Below are 19839 nucleotides of genomic sequence, written 5' to 3'. Positions count from 1 at the left end.
TCAGGTTGCTGATATTACCAGAGATGACATGAGGAAACTTTTTTTTACACAGCGAGTTGTTATGATCTGGAATGCGCTGCCTGAAAGGGTGGTGGAAGCAGATTCAATAGTAACTTTCAAAAGAGAATTGGATAAATACTTGAAAGGGGAAAAATTTAAAGGGCTGTGGGGAAAAGCAGAGGGAGTGGGACTAATTGGATTGCTGGCATAGGCACGATGGGCTGAATGGCCTCTTTCTGTACTGTATCATTCTATGATTCTAACTTAGCATTTATCTACCAATGAGAACAGCCCTTTGCCAATCTCCAGACCCATTAAGTTTTAAACAGCAACCTGCCTTTACACAGTGCCATTAATAGTAAAATGTCCCAATGTGCTTCACAGGAGCATAATGAGGCAAAAATCTGACCCTGAGCCAAAGAAGGAGATTTTAAGGGTGATCTTAAGGAGGAGAGAGAAGCAGAGTGGAATTCTAAATCTTCGGGCATAAACAGCTGAAAGTGCAGTCACCAATGGTAGGGTGAAGGGAGCAGCCCAGGGCTGAAGGAACGCAGAGTTCTTGGGGAGTGTTATAGGGCTAAAGAAGGGGGAAAAGGTCTGCCTGCATTTTTAAAAAAATTATTCCGGAGATGTGGACATCACTGGCAAGGACAGCATTTATTGCCCATCCCTAGTTGCCCCTTGAGAATGTGGTGGTGAGCTGCTTTCTTGAACCGCTGCAGTCTGTGTGGTGAAGGTGCTCCCATGCTGCTGTTTGGTAGGGAATTGAAGGATTTTTACCGAGTGAAGTTGAAGGAACGGCGGCGATGTATGTCCAAGTCAGGATGATGCGTGATTTGGGGAGGAATTAGAGGTGGTGGTGTTCCCATTCACTTGCCATCCCTGTCCTAAATGGTGGAGGGTGTGGGTTTGGGAGGTGCAGCTGAAGAAGCCTTGGTGAATTGCTGCAGTGCATCTTGTAGATGGTACACACTGCTGCCACTGTGTGCCGGTGATGGAGGGAGTGAATGGTAAGTGTCTGATCAAGTTGCTGCTCCTGCTGAATATCTGATGAGCCCTGTTGGAAAGTATGTGCATGCTGAAGACATGATGGGTTCAGCACGATGTGCTCCTGGGATAATGTACTGCAACAGGAATCGTGCCCCCTCATGAGCCAACGCTTTCAGGAGAGGAGGGGAAAAATGGAGGGAGAATAATAAGAAACCCAAGATAAATGAGTACTGTGAAAATATGTTTCAGCGACATGCAGACAGAAGGCTGGCAGACTGGCATCTTGCTCTTGCACAGTACTGGCAGGAGCTGCCACTTTGTATCATTAATATTCAGCTGAAGCCTGTTGCAAAGTGCTGGCCTACTCATACACAAGGCTCATTCAATCATCCTGGCAGGACATTCTGAAAGCTATATCATTAAAACAAGCCATTATTTCATTTGAGATTTTTGAGGTTGCATGCTTTGTGGGGGGTGGGGGTATACAGTTTGTGCAGAGTTGATTCTCTGACCTTACATAATTAGCTGCTCCCTCCTGTTTTTCACATTCCTGTTCTGAAGCTGACTCTCCCTGGGGAACAGGTCCACCCATAGGGGCTGACTCTCCTTGGGAGGAAGAGTTTCCGCACTCACCAGAATGTCCACCAATACCTGAGCAAATGGTCTTTGTTCAACTGTGGGAGCTGAGGCAGTAAGCAGCTTGACTAGATAAGGCATCACAGTCAAACTCGATCCTGCCCTCACATGATGTTCACTTAGAATCATAGAATAGTTACAGCCTGGAAGGAGACCATTCGGCCCATCATGTCTGTCTGCAAAAGCAACTCAGCTATCCCACTCTCCTGCCTTGTAGTCCTGCAAGTATTTTCTCTTCGGGTAATTATCGAATTTCCTTTTGAAAGCCAAGGTTGAATCTGTCTCCACCACACTTTCAGGCAGTGCATTCCAGATCCTAACCATTCGCTGCATAAAAACATTTTTCCTCATATCACCTCTGGTTCTTTTGCCTGTCACCTTAAATCAGTGTCCTCTGGTTCTCAACCCTTCCACCACTGGGAACAGTTACTCCCTTTCTACTCTGTCCAGACCCTCATGATTTTGAACATCTCTATCAAATCTCTTCTCAATCTTCTCTTCTCTAAAGCAAACAGCCCCAGCTTCTCCAATCTGTCCTCATAACTGAAGTTCCTCCTCCCTGGAATCATTCTGGTAAATCTTTTCTGCCCCCTCTCTAAAGCCTTCACATCCTTCCTAAAGTCTGGGTCCAGAATTAGACACAATACTCCAGTTGAGGATGAACCAAGTGTTTTGTAAAGGTTCATCATAACTTCCTTGCTTTTGTACTCTATGCCCCTATTTATAAAGCCCAGGATCCTTAAGTCTTATTAACTGCCCTCAACCTGCTCTGCCACCTTCAATTTGTGCGCATATACCCACAGGTCCCTCTGCTTCTGCACCCCCTTTAGAATTGTTTCCTTCATTTTATAGTCTGTCCTCTTTCTTCCGACCAAAATGTATTATCTCACACTTCTCTGCATTAGATGTCATCTGCCATGTCATCACCCAATCCACCAGCCTGTCTATATCCTCTTGAAGTCGATCACCATCCTCCTCACTCTTTATAATACATCCGAGTTTTGTGTCATCTGTGGTATCAGGCAGGAGTCACTGGTAAAGTGAGAACCCTGACTGATTGTTTAAGTGCTGCCTCCCAGAGGAGATCAGCTATCTCAGCATGGATTGAGGCTGAAGCTGCCAGAAGGAATTGACTCATTCTGGTATCTATCGCACAGGTGGCAGGGGCCCTCATTTGTGATTGTGGAGATGAGTGTCAGAATGCTATTCCACCATGGGGGCTGTCGCAGTTGAATCCTAATTAATCCTCATTCAATGTATAAACAGATACTCATTTGCCAGGAAGGGGCAGTGGAGAACAACTACAAGCTCAAGCTCAGGCTGGTTTTACCCCTTCCAAATGCAGAAGATGTGCTGGATAGATTAACTGCACAGACAAGGGATTCAACCTGCAACATTCCTATTCTGTGCCAAGCAGTGCCCTTTTAATAGACGAGTGTGGCACCAGCCTTTATTTGATGTACAATTCCAATGACAAAGGAACAGGAGGCCATTCAGCCCCTCGAGTCTGTTCTGTCATTCAGTTAGATTGTGGCTGATCTGTACCTCCATTTATCCACCTTTGCTCCACATCCCTTGATAACCTTACCCAACAAAATTTCATCATCTTAGTCCTGAAAATTGCAATTGACCTCCAACAACCACAGCCTTTTGGGGCGAGTGAGTTCTAGATTTCTGCTGCCCCCTGCATGAAAGAGTAGTTCCTGATTTCCCTCCCGAATGGCCTAGATCTAATTTTAAGATTATGTCCCCTTGTTCTGGACTTCCTCAGTAAGGGATTGTCCTTCCCTATCTCTGTAACCTCCTCCAGCACTACTCAGAATCAGGAGGCCATTCAGCCCCTTGAGCTATTTCCACCATTCAATCAGATCAACCGCTTTAAAGCCTGATTCTAGCCTCTTGCGCATGCCCCCCTACCCTCCCTTTAGCCCATCATTGGCGGCTATGCTTTCAGCTGTCTAGGCTCCATACTCTACAATTTCCGCCCAAAACTCCTCCTCCACTTCAAGCCCCTCCTTAAAATCTCAACGTTTTGGTCGTTTCTCTTAATATCTCCTTTGCTTAGGAGTTCATATTTTTGATTAGCCTTCTGTGAAGCACCTTGGGAGGTTCTTCTGTGTATAGGTGCTATATAAATGCAAATTATTGTTGTAACTTCAACATGGGCACAGCATTAGCAGCCTCTCTTTGTATGGAAATTGAGTGAGAACAGGATTATGCTTGTATATGATGCTGCCTGTAGTCAAATAGCTGACTAACACACAGTGTGCTGACTCTCAGGTGAAAGGTGAGGCACTGGCAAGGTTGCTATCACTGGTTGGAGCTTTAATCACCTTCCGTCATTAACTGCCCTGCGCACCACCCCCCCCACCCCCGATCATTGGTCGCCCAACATGGGCATCATGGCAGTGCCCTGCCTTTTCCCCACCGGCCAATTGGAAACCGAACAGACTCTTCATTACCTGTTTGGATGATTCTTGACTGTTAGTCAAACAGTCATGGGTAAGGCTTCCACTGCTATGTCCAGACTGGCCAAGAGAGTGTGGGAAAATGGCGCACTGACACGGAACACAAAAGTCCGAGTGTATCAGGCCTGTGTCCTCAGTACCTTGCTCTACGGCAGCGAGGCCTGGACAACGTATGCCAGCCAAGAGCGACGTCTCAATTCATTCCATCTTCGCTGCCTTCGGAGAATACTTGGCATCAGGTGGCAGGACTATATCTCCAACACAGAAGTCCTTGAAGCGGCCAACACCCCCAGCTTATACACACTACTGAGTCAGCGGCGCTTGAGATGGCTTGGCCATGTGAGCCGCATGGAAGATGGCAGGATCCCCAAAGACACATTGTACAGCGAGCTCGCCACTGGTATCAGACTCACCGGCCGTCCATGTCTCCGCTATAAAGACGTCTGCAAACGCGACATGAAATCGTGTGACATTGATCACAAGTCGTGGGAGTCAGTTGCCAGCATTCGCCAGAGCTGGCGGGCAGCCATAAAGACAGGGTTAAATTGTGGCGAGTCGAAGAGACTTAGTAGTTGGCAGGGAAAAAGACAGAGGCGCAAGGGGAGAACCAACTGTGCAACAGCCCCGACAAACAAATTTCTCTGCAGCACCTGTGGAAGAGCCTGTCACTCCAGAATTGGCCTTTATAGCCACTCCAGGCGCTGCTTCACAAACCACTGACCACCTCCAGGCGCGTATCCATTGTCTCCCGAGATAAGGAGGCCCAAAAGAAAGAAAGAAGTCAAACAGTCTATTTACTCCTCCCTACTCCAATACTTTTATAACTAATAAATAAAAGTGTTCAAAGAAATATTTTTCAAAACGCAAACGATTTTTTTAAATGCAGCTTTAATTTTTTTCTTAAGTGTGTCCTGGAGATTAGTATTTAATTCCTGGAGACTGCTGGACAATCCTGGAAGATTGTCAATCCCTAGTTGTGCTAGATAGAACAGAAAGGTACCACAGTAATGAGTTTTGAGTTCAATTCCGTTTCATAACACAAGGAGAAGTTATTAAAAACCTCCACCAAAAAAAACCATAAAGTGGCTTATTAAATTAAATAAGTTAAAGAAGATTATAGAGCCACTTAGAGTGGGATAGGGTAAGAGAGCGGAACTGTTGTTGATGGTGTTGGTTGTCTGGAGGGAAGGTGGGACGGGTGAGCACTTCCTGTGGCTGGGCAGGAAGTGGCTGCAGATTGAAGATGGAGGAACAGGAGATGCACCTGAAAGTTAAGAAGGGTGAGAGGTTCAATTGTGCATTTTTACACCCAAAAGAAAACCCTCAGCAGGAACTGCAAGCAGCTAAAGTCAGAATCAAAGGGGCTGGAAATGGGAATTGAAAGAATTAGCTACAAGAAGACAGATTAAAAAGGAAAGAACTTGCATTTTTTATTCTTTCATGGGATGTGGGTGTAGCTGACTAGGCCAGCATTTATGGTCTGTCCCTAATTGCCCTTGTGAAGGTGGTGGTGAGCTGCCTTCTTGAACCGCTGCAGTCCATGTAGGGCAGGTACACCCACAGTGCTGTTAGGAAGGGAGTTCCAGGATTTTGACCCAGCGACTGTGAAGGAACGGCGATATAGTTCCAAATCAGGATGGTGTGTGGCTTGGAGGGGAACTTGTAGGTGGTGGCGTTAACAAGCATCTGTGCCCTTATCCTTCTAGGTGATAGAGATCGAGGGTTTGGAAGGTGCTGTTGAAGTGCATTGCTGCAATGCATCTTGTAGATGGTACACACTGCTGCCACTGTGCGTCGGTGGTGGAGGGAGTGAATGTTTGTGGATAGGATGACAATCAAGCGGGCTGCTTTGTCTTGGATGGTGTCGAGCTTCTTGAGTGTTGGTGGAGCCGCACCCATCCAGGCAAGTGGAGAGTATTCTGTCACGCTCCTGACTTGTACCTTGTAGATGGTGGACGGGCTTTGGGATTTCTTTCGCGCTTTTCACATCCTCAAGGCGTCCCAAAACAATGAAGTATTTTTTTGAAGTGTATTCACTAATGTAGAAAATGTGGCAGTTAACATGTGCACAGCAAGATCCAACAAACAGCAATGTGATAAATGGCCCGATAATCTGTTTTAATGATGGCACCGAAGGATAAATATTGGCCAGGACACAGAGTTTTTCTTTGTAATACTGCCATGGGATCTTTTACGTCCACCTGAGAGGGCAGGCGGGACCTCGGTTTAATGTCTTGTTCAAACAGCACCTACTGACAGTGCAGCACTGGGAATATCATTATCACATTGCTGTCTGTGGGAGCTTGCTGTGCGGAAATTGACTGCTGTGTTTCCTGTACTCCAACAGTGACCGCACTACAAAAGTGTTTCATTGGCTGCAAAGTGCTTTGGGATGTCCTGAGGTCCTGAAAGGTGCTATAGAAATGCAAGTCTGTCTTTGTTTTTCTTTAAAAATATATTGGAGAGAGGGGGAGAAAAGCAAAATGCTGTTTGACTGGGTTGGGTGGTTGGAGGCGGGAGGTCAAATGATGAAACCTCCAGGAATGTGGCAATCCCTCGGGAGAGAGAGTTCAGTGTCAGAGGTCGGAGGTAAGGGGAGACAAAGAAAGAGATGGGCTGAGTGGCCTCCTCCTCTGCTAAAATTGGCTGATACAGTCTGCTCTCAATTCAAAGCTGCTTAGTTCTACTTATCTGCGCAGTTGGATATTTGTTTATTCCCCAGCCATTTTATTTATGTTGCTGCTGCTCTCATTTTTTTTTTTAGAGATACAGCACTGAAACAGGCCCTTCGGCCCACCGAGTCTGTGCCGACCATTAACCACCCATTTATACTAATCCTACACTAATCCCATATTCCTACCACATCCTCACCTGTCCCTATATTCCCCTACCACCTACCTATACTAGTGACAATTTATAATGGCCAATTTACCTATCAACCAGCAAGTCTTTTTGGCTGTGGGAGGAAACCGGAGCACCCGGAGGATATTCTGATTCATGCCAGAAAAATGAATTTGAATTAACATGGGGCGTTAAACCCTTGATCACGGGGCTGTAGTTTAGCATCGATGCTCAGAGGAAGGGAGGGCGATGTTAAAAATATCTTTTAAACAAAAAATATATTTGAAGAGGTCTGCTATGCTGATTTTAATATGTTTTGTCTCTGTTTTTATAGAATGTCAGTGAAAGTATTGCTAAAGTGATTGAATTGTGTCCTGCTTTCCAATAGGTAGTTTTAAATGGAAGTTAAAGAACACTTGCCATAGAACCTCACAAAGCACTTTACACCCACTGAGTTAATTTGGAAGTGCAGTCACTTATGTAGGTAGATACAGCAACACAACAACTTGTATTTATATAACGCCTTTAATGTAATAAAACATCCCAAGGTGCTTCACAGGAACGCTATCAAACAAAATTTGACACCAAGACTCATAAGGCGATATTAGGACAGGTAACTGAAAACTCGTCAAAGACATAGGTTTTAAGGAGCGTCTTAAAGGACGAGAGAGAGAGAAAGAGCGAGAGAGAGAGGTGGAGAGGTTTGGGGAGGGAACTTCAGAGCTTGGGGCCTGGGAAGTTGACAGCACAGTGGGCCTATGGAATGGTCATAGAGAGATACAGCACTGAAACAGGCCCTTTGGCCCACTGAGTCTGTGCCGACCAACAACCACCCATTTATACTAATCCTACATTAATCCCTGCCACATCCCCACCATTCTCCCACCTACACTAGGGGCAATTTACAATGGCCAATTTACCTATTACCCTGCAAGTCTTTGGCTGTGGGAGGAAACTGGAGCACCCGGCAGAAACCCACGAAGTCACAGGGGCAACTTGCAAACTCCGCACAGCAGTACCCAGAACCAAACCCGGGTCGCTGGAGCTGTGAGGCGGCGGTGCTAGCCACTGTGTAATTAAAATCGGGAATGCTCAAGAGGCCAGAATTGGAGTAGCGCAGATATCTCGGAGAGTTCTGGGCCTGGAGGAGATTACAGATAGGCCTTGGAGAGATTTGAAAACAAGGATGAGAATTTTAAAATCAAGATGTTGCTTAACCAAAACACCTTGGTATCTTTTACTATGTTAATGGTGCTGTATAAATACAAGTTGTTATCTGGCGAAACTGCAGGGGATAAATCATGCAACGTTAGCTATCTGAGAGAGGGCCAGCCTTGTGAGTCACACATGGTCTAACTCCTGGCCTCTCATCCAGTTACAGATAAATTCACGGAAAGTATGTACTTCTTAGCCAATGAGCCATCAGTGGCTCTGTACCGACTGCAGGAGCATGTGCGCCGATCCCTCCCGGAGCTGGTGCAGCACAAGGTAAGGAGAGGGTGAGTGCTGGGAAATTGTTGGCTTACAATTCAATTATATCTGCTCCAATTGTGTCATTCTCATTGTTCACTACTGACAGGAAATATCCAGTCAGATCTGCCCATCCTCCCTGCCTTCCTCCTCTTCCTCCCCTCCACCTCCTCTTTGGCAATACAAGGTATTTGAGGCCGACAAAGCTGTTTGACTGCAGGAGCCATCGTGGCTGACCCTGCGCTACACAATTGCGAGCTTTACAGCAGGACATCCTGAGCAGTAATCACGAGCAAGCTTTTTAAAAAATTTTCCTCCCCCAACTTTTGTTACCTCAAAGGCATGAAAACCCAGTCCCATTGTCCCTGGTGTTACCCCTGGCCAGGATCAGCCAGATTGACACAGGTTGAAGTCGAGATTTCCAGCTTTGTGCCACACAGCAGCATTTACCCACTGAGCCATGAGTGATCACCTCACTTTCTCCTGCTGTATGGATGTTCACCCTGCGGATTTCCCACCTCCTCGCCTCACATTAGTGACTGGGGAAATGGACAATAATGGGTGAGGTGATGTTTTCTTCCCCTTTCACCAGTTCACCTTTGCTGTCAGTTTGCTGACGGTTGGCATGCTTACACCAGGGAGGCACAACTAGTGTTGGCTGCAATCCGGGTGTGTAAAAGCACATTTACGCAGCAAACACACAGTTTTGCACAGTCACACATGAGCACTCACAATCGCATGCAGGTAACAGCGCGCTCTCAGTCATTTGCAAAAGAAGCAGCACTTCCACAATCACCCATGGAAGTAACGCAGTCATTTGTGGGTAACTGCCCTCACACAGTCACATGCACATACAGAATTTTTTTGTGTTGGTACGAGGGTACCAGTCCCATGGAAACTGTCCCACGGTGTAGATGGGACTGATTTACAGGCCTGGGGAGTCCCAGTGCTTTACTGAGACGGTTCTGCTCAGATTAGCTTTGTGAAGGGAGGATCCCTCATCCTGAAAATAAATTGCTATCTGTTTAATCAGTGGACTCAGTCTGTTAGATTCACCGCCTTTTGTTTCCTCTGCAGACAGACATGCAAGGAGTGGAGGAACAGTGCCAAGGTGCGATATATACTGTTGAATACGCCTGCAGGTGAGCTTCTCCTCGGAGAGAGAAGTTGAAGGAATGTTTTAAATATGTGACGAGTGAAAGGTACTGAGAGCAAGGTGCCTGCTTCAATCCTGCTCTGTGCTACGTAAGCTGACTGCAGTGGGCTTGACAGTAGGAGATGCTATAATTGATCTGGGTTCCTAATAAGGCAGGATTCCGCCTCCAGATGTCATGCATGTTCAGGCAGCGGATAAAAGCAGCGTTATGCTGGCCTGTGAAGCTCCCATTGTTGAATAGCCAGCCAGCGCTCACTGACTGGGTTTGACTTGCGTGCCTAGCTGTTGTATTGGTGTGCTGCCCAAGTCTGTGGAACCTGTACTCCAGCAGAGGGCACTGCCTTCAAGGGAGGAAGGGAGAAATGCTATAACACCCTTCAATCAAGCCACATACAGAGACTGTACTGTGAACAGATATCTTTACTCTTGTGTTCATCAAGCTGAGGGATGTTAGTGCTGGGTGATGGAACATTTGCCCAGTTTGGGCATATAATCTCAGAATCAAGCGCTCTCATTTCAGCTCCAGCACTGATTAGATACAAAATAAAGCTTCCTCTACACTGCCCCATTCAACACTCTAGGGTAGATGTCGCACAGGTTAAGTACAGAGTAAAGCTCTCTCTACACTGTTGCATCAAGCGCTCCTAGGGCAGGCACAGCATGTGTTACAAACAGAGTAAAGCTCCTTCAACACTGTCCTATGAAAAGCTCCGAGGGCAGGTGCAGCACGGGTTGGATACAGAGTAAAGCTGTCAACAATATGTTTCTGAATTACACCATTGTGGCATTTTTCCATATCCCACACCAGCTCTCCTGTCCCATGGTCTCCCTTTGAGTGACATTGACCGTTGGTGCCAGTTTTGCACTATTGGTCCATGTCCCCTGGGAGCTCAGTTGAGACTACCCAAACTCACTTAACACAGCAGCAGCCTTGTGGCCAACAAACAGAGGAGGCTTTCCTCCCACCAGTCAGGGTCCGAGTCCGACTGAAGTGGAATTCTTCAGTTGGAGAAATATAACCATTTTAAAAACAGAAAAGAAAACATGCATTTCACATATAGCACCTTTTCACAAAGCACTTTACAGCCAAAATAGTACTTTTTCTGAAGTATAGTCACTGTTGTAATGTAGAACATGCAGCAGCCAATTTGCACACAGCTAAGTAACCTTAACCTTGAACAGTAACGTGAACTTTTTACAGGTGTTGGTTGAAGGATAAGTATTGTACAGGACACTGGAGAGAAATCCTCTGCTGTTTGCATTGTGCTGTGGGATCTTTTACCACCTGAGAGGGGCAGACAGAACCTTGGTTTCATGTTACATCTAAAAGACGACACCTCTGACAGTGCAGCACTGTCTCAGTACTGCACGGGGAATGTCAGTCTGGATTATGTGCTCAGGTTTCTGGAGTGTGGACTTGAACCCACAACCTTCTGATTCCAAGGCAAGAGTGCTACTGACTAAGCACCTAACCAGAAGGGATTAATTCTGCCTCTTTTTGTTTTTCTCCCTCCCCCACTCCCTCTATAGTGCGGTGAAAAGCATGTCCAACAGCGGCGCCTACTTTAAGAACATCGAAGGGCTACTCCGACGAGCCATCAGCATCAAGGACCAGATGAGCTCTCTGCAGAGCCGCAGGTACTGTGAGGGTCATGGGTTCTGCTTGGTGTGCCCATTGTTTCCAGCCTCCATCATTTAATTTTGATCATTCCGCTGTCAGCTTGGGTGTGTATTGGGGGAATCATTCAAAGCAGCACATCAGCGCTGGCTAGTCATGGAGCGTTATTTTATTGAGGTGAGGTTAAAATTTACATTAGACTAAACTGGCTGACCTGATTAAAAGGACTTGACAACTTGGGGGGAGGGGTGGTGGTGGTGTTGTTGGAGGGAAGGTCTCTTCACAGTGCCATTTAGTGGTCAGAGCTTGCAACTACAGTGTGACAGGTGACATAGGAAAATTTAATGGGAAATGTTGACATAGCAATTTATAACGGTATGCGTTGGCAGGCATAGCCAAAAATAAGATAGCAACAGCAATTTGTTATTTGCAAATTTAACACAGCAAAATGTCCCGAGCTGCTTCAGAGAGGTGTAACTAGAAAAAAAACAAATTGTCAGAGCCAAAGGAGGATGTATATATGCCCACATATACCACCGAAATGGGTGTTAAGGAAGGCCTTGAAAGAAAGGCGCATAGGGCCTAGGCAGCTGAAGGCATTGCCACCAATGCCAGGGAGAAGGAAGTGGGGTAAGTACAAGTGGTCTGAATCAGAGGAATGGAGGGTTTGTGAAGGGGGGGGTGGTTCTAGGACTGGAGGAGGTTAGAGAGAGGGAGAGGCCATGGAGGATGTGGATCAAAATGTTAATTTGAGGCATCTTTAGGGGAACAGGAGCCAGCTAACCTCAGGGATGATGAGCATCAGAATTTTGGATGAACTGAAACTTATGGAGGTAGAGGAGCGGGAGAGGTGAGCAGATTATTGGAGTAGACATGAGGCAGAACATTATTTATTTGATGACCTTGTTATGCGGCACTCACTGCGTGACGTGTAGAGTTGGTCTCACTTATCAGTGCGTACACAAAATTGGATAACTTGCGGATACCGGGATTTCAGCAGTGTTATCAGACGAGCGCCAGAGACAGAACGAGTAGCAATGCTTTTCAGAATTCAGGAATTTTCTTTCTCCATGCATCACATCCGCTTTGTGTCAGCAGCATCAATGCTACCATCAAAGATGTGGTGTGGCAGAGAGGCTGACGGCACTAGGATTTTCCCTCACTCATAACTTTTCTTCCCATCCCCAGTGCGCATTTTTTTTAAAATTGTAGAATTGCATTAAAATGCACATTGGGTATTTTTTGGAACCAGCTGCTCATCCAAGCATTGGGGAAATTTTGTAGGCGGTGTGCCCGTGATTTCCCAATGGCTGCAACTGGTAATACTGAGCTCCCTGCCTTACCCCACACACCCAGCGAGAACTTTTGACATATTCTCCCCTCTGGGCCACAGTGACGAACCACGCTAAGGTTCACCAGGTGGGTCTTCCCAGCTATGAGCCTCAGTCTGTCATCAGAGCTGTCAACGGCAGCCTGAGACCCAGACGGCGGCACCAGCACTGGCATGGCGCAGTCTGCAAGGTAATTGTAAAGCACAGAGCATCAGAGCTGAGGTTAATCTCTTGCTGCTACATCAAATTTTTTCCTTGGAGAAACATGCTCGTAAGTTGCTCAGTGTTGTCTACAGTCAATTGACGATATAACCTTTTATATGGTTCTGCAAAAAAAATGCTTCAATGTCAATTAGTGGGCAGAGCCTGCAAGTAAAGTGTGACAGTTGACACAGGAAAATTGAATGGGAAATGTTGACAGCAATTTACAATGATACTTGGCTCTTATTTTTGGTCATGCCTTTCGACAACAGAAAATGAGTTTTCTTGATGGCAAGTGTGCACCCTACATTAGATTTTTAATAAGATAGAGAGAAATACACTACCTAGATAATGGCGGTGAAGTGCTGATTTAATGAAACCCCCTGGGGGAACTGTTTAGTTTGATGTTTTAAGTTGAAATATTTTCTTTGTAGCTGTTTTTAGTTCTGTGAGTACTGAGTGTCTATTATGACAAAGTGACATCCTTTTTAAATTGTGTCTCTGTCTTCCCCTTTACACCTCTTCCTGTGTCCTGTACTTCTATCAGCCTCAGTCCTGCATCAAATTATTTAGTTGGGCTGGAGGGTGTGGCTGGGAAACCTCAATATGCCCTTCTTTGTGCTGAGACCATTGGATTGTGTCAAGCAACCCATACTTACGTTCTCTTCCTCCGCCCAACACCATCGCCCAACCTAATCTGAACAAGCCCTCTTTTGCTGGGGTCCTGTTCCGTGGGAACTGCCCTGTCACCAACACCTCACTACAAGCAGCTGTTCTTTATCAGTGAGCCTTGCTAGGGAGTGTCAGCAGGTTATTCGGTAGTTGGGGGTGGGGGGTGGTGCGCAGCATCACACTGGAGCACCAGCCTGTCCTCTCTGTTCACATGCACTTTGCAGCAGAAGGTCACCAAATAGCGATGAGAGGCAGAAATTCTGGCTGACAATAATGGAGTTATTAATCATGGCAATCAATCTCATGAGATTGGGTAGAATGGGCCTATGTTTTCTGGAGGGGAGAAGAATGAAAGGTGATTGTATTGAAATGTATAATATTCTTAAGAGTACTTGACAGGGTAGATGTTGAGAGGGTGGTCCCCTTAGCTTGAGAGTCTAGAACTAGGGCGGGGGGTCATAGTCTCAGGATAAGGGGTCGATCATTTAGGACCAGGATGAGGTGAAATTTCTTCACTCAGAGGATCATGAATCTTTGGAATTCTCCACCCCAGAGGGCTGTGGTTGCTCAGTCATTGAATATATTCAAGACAGATCGATAGATTTTCAGATATGAAGGGAATTGAGAGACATGGGGATCGAGTGGGAAAGCGGAGTTGGCGTAGAAGATCAGCCATGATCTTATTGAATGGCTCGTGGGGACAAATGGCCAACACCTATTCCTATTTCGTATGCCTATTTTGACATGAGACAAGGAAAACCCCCGGTGGTGGAGAGCTTCGGAACCATAGGTGCAGAATCACCTTTTTCTTCCCAAGCATGCTACGTTCAGTGCGCTTTATGTCTCAAATTACTCAAAGTGTATCACAATGTTATTTTCCTAAAAAAAAAATCTATCTCGACCCCAAGCATTTGTGGGCTGATTAGATTACCAGAATCTGAAGGGTTAACAGAATTTGAAATGCACAATGTTAAAATGCACCCTCAGTACTCCATTGTTTATGTTGCATTTCCATTTTATTTTTTATTTACCCGTCGCTGCATGCAGCTTTAGTGATGTGAGTGTCTGTTACAGTTCCATTGTTACACAGGCAGTTCCTGAACCTCCCTCCTTCTCTTCTTCCTGAGTGCAGAGCCAAGCGTGCACCCCTCCCTTTCCAGGTTAGTATTGCTGAAATCGGGAGAACAACCAAAATCTAGTGCCAGGTTTGAGGTCTACGCAGCCTCGAGTACAGTTCGGTCTTGAATATTGCTGAAAATTGAGACATGTCGAAACTTTTTGTCTTGCACTCATCAGGACAATCCACAAGAATACCAATGTAAGGGAAAGCAACAACTTTATACTGTATGAGAAGAGAGTGCTGATTGGTTGGCAAGTGAACTCTGATTGGTAGAGGCGTTGCCATGGAGAATGCACCAGTTTATGGTGATTGACAGTTAACTGTTAAGCATTGTTTGAAATTTAAACCAGGCAGCTTGACTCTGGTCAAGGCATTGCCCTGAGGAATGAACCAGCGAATGGCTGTCACTTATTTTGTTTAGCTGAAACAGGTGCAATATTTATACATATTCTTTCTGTCTGCAAAGAACAGGGCCCTGTATATTAATATATGTAGCTTCCAGTACATGCAAATGCGCCACACTGCGAGCCCAACTGACAATCTTAAATTGGTTGTCAGTGTAATTCTGAGCACACTGATTATTTAGCAAATGTTGTTCAATCATGGAATCACATCTCATGTTAGACACTGCGTTTTGAGTATTGCAAGCAGGGGCTGCTTGGGTACGACCTGTACCTCGATCATTGTGAACAGTGGAAGGGACATGTTGTTTGATATGATCCGCTAGTCTTTGGGACATATGCCCTGTATACCCAGCATCTCACTGGTATTGAAATTCATGTATCACATTACTCATTCGTGTGATAGGCAGGACGTCTTTTTGGCTTGACTGCAGCATCCTGTTAGTGACGAACACTGCACATGTTGCTACTGCATAGTAGCACCGTGAAACAACTAGCTTTACCAGTTGTTCAAATTTGCTAAGAATTACGCTGACAACCAATTTAAGATTGTCAGTAGGGCTCGCAGTGTGGCACATTTGCATGTACTGGAAGCTACACATATTAATACACAGAGCCCTGTTCTTTGCAGACAGAAAGAACATGTACACATATTGCGCCTGTTTCAACTAAATAATCTAAGTGACAGCCATTCGCTGGTTCATTCCTCAGGGAAATGTCTTGACCAATTGGAGTCAAGCTGCCTGGTTTAAATTTCAAGCAAAGCTTGACAGTTAACTGTCAGTCACCATAAACTGGTGCATTCTCCATGGCAATGCCTCTACTAATCAGAGTTCACTTGCCAACCAATCAGTACTCTTCTCATACAGTATAAAGCTGTTGTTTTCCCTTACATAGGTATTCTTGTGGATTGACCTGATGAGGGCAAGATGAAAAGTTTTGAAAACATGTCTCTGTTTTCAGCAGTACTCAAGTTCTGTACTACCAAATGACTATTTGAATCTTGAAAACTTGACCAACACAGACCTTCCAACTTGCCACCTTTTCTGTGTAATCTCCTAAAATGTCTGTCATTATACACCTGTCTTGCTGCTTTGCTTACTGGTGTATTTTGTATTGGACGGAGTTAAATGAAGAATTAGCAGCGGGCCTAAAGCAGTGTCTAAATCCCAAGCCAATTTGGTTACACCTCAAGCCTTTGGTGCTTGGCCCTTTTATCACTCTAATTAAATTTACCTTATGGTTGGAAGGTCTGCTAACATGCCAAGAGTTATATTTTTCTCTCTCATTTTCCTACCCTCACAGGCTGTTCAACTACCCTACGCTCTCTCCTCTGATCAGTAGGATGGGTGTGTTGGAAAAAAAATAAGAACAGCACAGTCTGGGTGACCACCTTGCAAGATTGTCAAGGCATTTATACATCTTGGGCAAGAGAGCCTGGCACTGTTCTGTTACGTTAAATTGCAAAGCTTAGGTGAAGAGCCAAGGTCATCCAGTGCAGGAAAGATTGAAAGAGGTTGAGGAGAAGATGAGGTAAATCGAGAAGTAGTGAGACTAAGCTCTGGTATCAAAAGGTCACCGATAAGAAGAGGAGAAAACTGAGGGATGTGAGAAGTTCTGAATTTTGAGGTCCTGAGAAAGAATGTGTTAAGAGCAATGAGTCTCGATTGGAACGCAGGGCGAGCTTAGAGTTGGATGTATTTTTTTTTAAAATCATTCACTGAATGCTGGTGTCACTGGCAATGCTGGCATTTACTGCCCATCCCTAATTGCCCTTGAGAATGTGGTGGTGAGCCATTTGCTGATGACTGAGTGTCTTGTTCGGCCATTTCTGAGGGCAGTTAAGAGTCAACTGCATTACTGTGGGTCTGGAGTAACATGTAGGCCAGACCGGGTAAGGACGGCAGATTTGCTTCCCTAAAGGACATTAGTGAACCAGATTTTTGCAATAATCCAGTAGTTTCATGGTCACTATTACTGAGACTAGCTTTTTATTACAGACTTATTTAATTAACTGAATTTAAATTTCTCAGTTGCTGTGGTGGGATTTGAATTCATGTCTCTGATCATTAGTCCAGACCTATGGATTACTAGTCCAGTAAAATAGCTACTGTGCTACCGTTCCTCGAGATTTCATCGCATGACCTGCCTCCAACCACTCCACACTGCTGCCTTTGGTGGCCCAACATATCCATCCATAGCCAATTGGAAAGCAAACAAGCTTTGAATTACCCCCATCGGGTGTCCTTTTTAACCCATCTCCCGATATTTTTTTTTCACTAATAAATGTTCAAAGAAAATGGGGGAGAAACAATCACACAATTAATCTTTCTTTTAAATGTCCTGTGAATATTCTCCTGGAGTTGCTTGCAGCACAGCCCTGGAAAATAATCTTTTAATTCTTGAGACTCCAGGACATCCCTGGAGGGTTGGCAACCCCGAGAGAGAGTGTGTAGAATGTGGCATTTATAATTTGGAAGAGAAATATTCATAGAGCAATAACCAATAAAATGGAAAATAAAAAACAAGTAGATGTGACCGAGACTGGTTTCAGGTTAGAGATCAGCAAAGCATTGTTCATTGGACAGCGAGGGGAGCTAATCTGAACTGGCTTTTCAGCTCGTGGGTGGGATCGTTGAAGCAGCTAGAGATTCTTGGTGACAAACTGATCAATCATACTGTACTGCTCCAAATTTGAAGGAGATTTGAGCAGCAGTGAGCTACTGGTAAATGAAGGGGGAGAGGGGAACACCTACGAGGGTTGTTGGAGTGGCGACAATGATTTCAAAAGGAAATTGGATGGGCACTTGAGGGAAATAAACTTGCTGGGCTACGGGGATAGAGCGGGGGAATGGGACTGACTGGATTGCTCTACTGGAGAGCCGGCATGGGCTTGGTGGGCCAAATGGCGGCAGCCTGTGCCGTTATGACTCTATGGTGACACGAGCACCAAATGGCTGTCAATCCTTTTGAAAGATAACTCAAATCACAGAGATAAGTTGAAGGTTCCTGGCAAATTGGATCAGTGCCCAACAGACCCAACCTATCACTGTCGAAGACTATTGATGCTTGCTGACTGGTCAAAGGCCAATCTCTCTCTTTTTTGATGCCTGTAGCTAGAAATGGCCTTTTTGCCTCACTTTCTGTACTGGGAAAACATCACAGTAAGTGATGGGCAAGAAATTTAACCTATGCATGCGCATAGTGTTTTTTTTTGATTGGACAATAGTTACCATGGCATTTTTTTATTCACCACAGGAAGTGATGCAAAGAATGTCCTGAGCTTGGTTGAAGAGAATGAGTCGTGTGAGCATCATTCTCATCTTCAAAAAGCCAGGTGAGCTACAGGCAGCCATTTTGTTCTTCAACCTTTCACAGCACCACTCAACCCCGCCACCCCCAAAGCAGCTGGTTTCCAATTGACCATATGAGCAAGGTGAGAAGGTCATTGACCCATGTGCCCTCTCGTGTCAATTAAAAATGAACCCCTTCCTTTGCATTTGGAGCAGCTCGGGAAGTGAGCCCATCACCCTGCACAGTACTAAGCCAGAATAATGAGAAAGCTTCACGGATCTGAATCAAGGCCAAAGCTAAGAGAGCTGATCTAATTTGGGAGGAGGAGGGTATTAGTCGGATCAGTACATTTGGACTCCAAGCCTCTACCATTTCTGTTGATTGATCCACACTATCCCCCTACTGGAAGGTGTGCACATACGTTGCTAGGGAAAGGACAGGATTGAAGGTGGTCATGATGCCCCGTGAGGTGGAATAGCCCACCCGATTGGCCATTATCCAGCCAGCAGCTTTGGCAGTGAATATTGGTGGGCTGTTTGACTGTGGAGGGCATCGTAGCCAAGCCTATTCCTACCCTTTGACTGTTCTGAGAGTGCCAAGGGCTCCTGTAATATCCAGTCCAGCACTGTGAGCTTAACTAACTTGGAAGAGCACATTTCAGCATTTATGGCATTCCCAGCAGCCCGTCAGGGAATACTTTTCCCAGCGATGTGGCTTGCTTGTCAGTTAGTGCACGCCAGGAAATGGGAATGTTTATGTTGGCGGAGAAGTGCGCTTTATGCTTCAGCCTACTGGGATTGTTACAGTTCCTGCGACAGGTGAAACCAGCATACCAATTGTCATCGCTGCCTTCTAATGACAGAATCAGAGAATTGGTCACTGTAAAAAGCTGTGGGGGAGGATGAGGAATTTGTCCTTCTGAAGACAAGTACAAAAATGTATTCCCCACCCACTCCCACCCACCCTCGGTCTGCACAGTTTTGCAAACATTAATATCAGTGCATAAAGCTTTGTGAAAAATTATTTTCCTTCACCTCCCCCCTCCCCCACTGCACAGCTGAAGGGGCTGTCTCAAGCTTTTATCCCCAGTTTGTTTACAATTAGCTGAGGTGGGGGCGGGGGGAAGAGTGCTAAAATTGGCCTCCGCATCCCAGGGGTTGGAAATGTGGGGTGTGGGGGAGATCAGCTTGGGATTCTGCTCTTAATCACTGGACAGTGATTGCTACTTGAGAGTGTGCGTCTGTATGTGCGGAAGCTGGTGGGGGGGGGTGGGGTGGTGGGTGATGGCATGGAGCTTAGATGTGATGCCTTCCAAGATCATATAGCTGGTCAGTGCTTCCGAGCCTTGAGGGGGCATAGGGAATTGGAATTCCCAGCTTGAAATAAACCAGACCGCACTTGAAATAACAATGTTGTAGGGTGTGCCAAGGTTTATAGTGTAGTAGAACGCCAACTGAATTTAGGACAGCCAGCACACAGACTTCCCAAGTTTCGATCTCCAGATTGTGCTGAGTTAGTTCAACTCGTCCAGGGAAGGTGATGGGGATGCTCTCGGGGATCAGCCTCAACCCCCAGGGTTGCAAGGTACGGGGTGAAGATGGAAAATCAATCCGAGGTTCCCACTCCGTGACTGCAGCTGGA

General features: G+C 45.7%; 1 protein-coding gene across 5 annotated transcripts in view; it reads left to right on the top strand.

The window, feature by feature from the left end:
* The first annotated feature begins 5313 nt into the window (after positions 1-5313).
* The window catches only part of borcs8 (BLOC-1 related complex subunit 8), a 49084-nt gene continuing 34558 nt past the window's right edge, over positions 5314-19839 (top strand). Inside the window, exons 1-6 of one of the 5 annotated variants that reach the window (XR_010969516.1) lie at positions 5314-5374; positions 8311-8423; positions 9483-9547; positions 11092-11199; positions 14458-14543; positions 18163-18241. Coding sequence is in view for 1 of the 5 variants with exons in the window: in XM_068016072.1 (XP_067872173.1) it covers positions 5338-5374; positions 8311-8423; positions 9483-9547; positions 11092-11199; positions 14516-14543 (351 nt within the window). In the remaining 4 variants the exon portion in view is untranslated. The remainder of the gene's footprint in view (positions 5375-8310; positions 8424-9482; positions 9548-11091; positions 11200-14457; positions 14544-18162; positions 18242-19839) is intronic. The other 4 variants (XR_010969515.1, XM_068016072.1, XR_010969517.1 and 1 more) reach the window with 4 other exon arrangements.

The sequence above is a fragment of the Heterodontus francisci genome, chromosome 36 (genome assembly GCF_036365525.1).
Source record: "Heterodontus francisci isolate sHetFra1 chromosome 36, sHetFra1.hap1, whole genome shotgun sequence".
NCBI classification, from domain to species: domain Eukaryota; kingdom Metazoa; phylum Chordata; class Chondrichthyes; order Heterodontiformes; family Heterodontidae; genus Heterodontus; species Heterodontus francisci.
The sequence above is the reverse complement of the archived record's forward strand: the minus strand, read 5'-3'. Positions and strand labels throughout refer to the sequence as shown.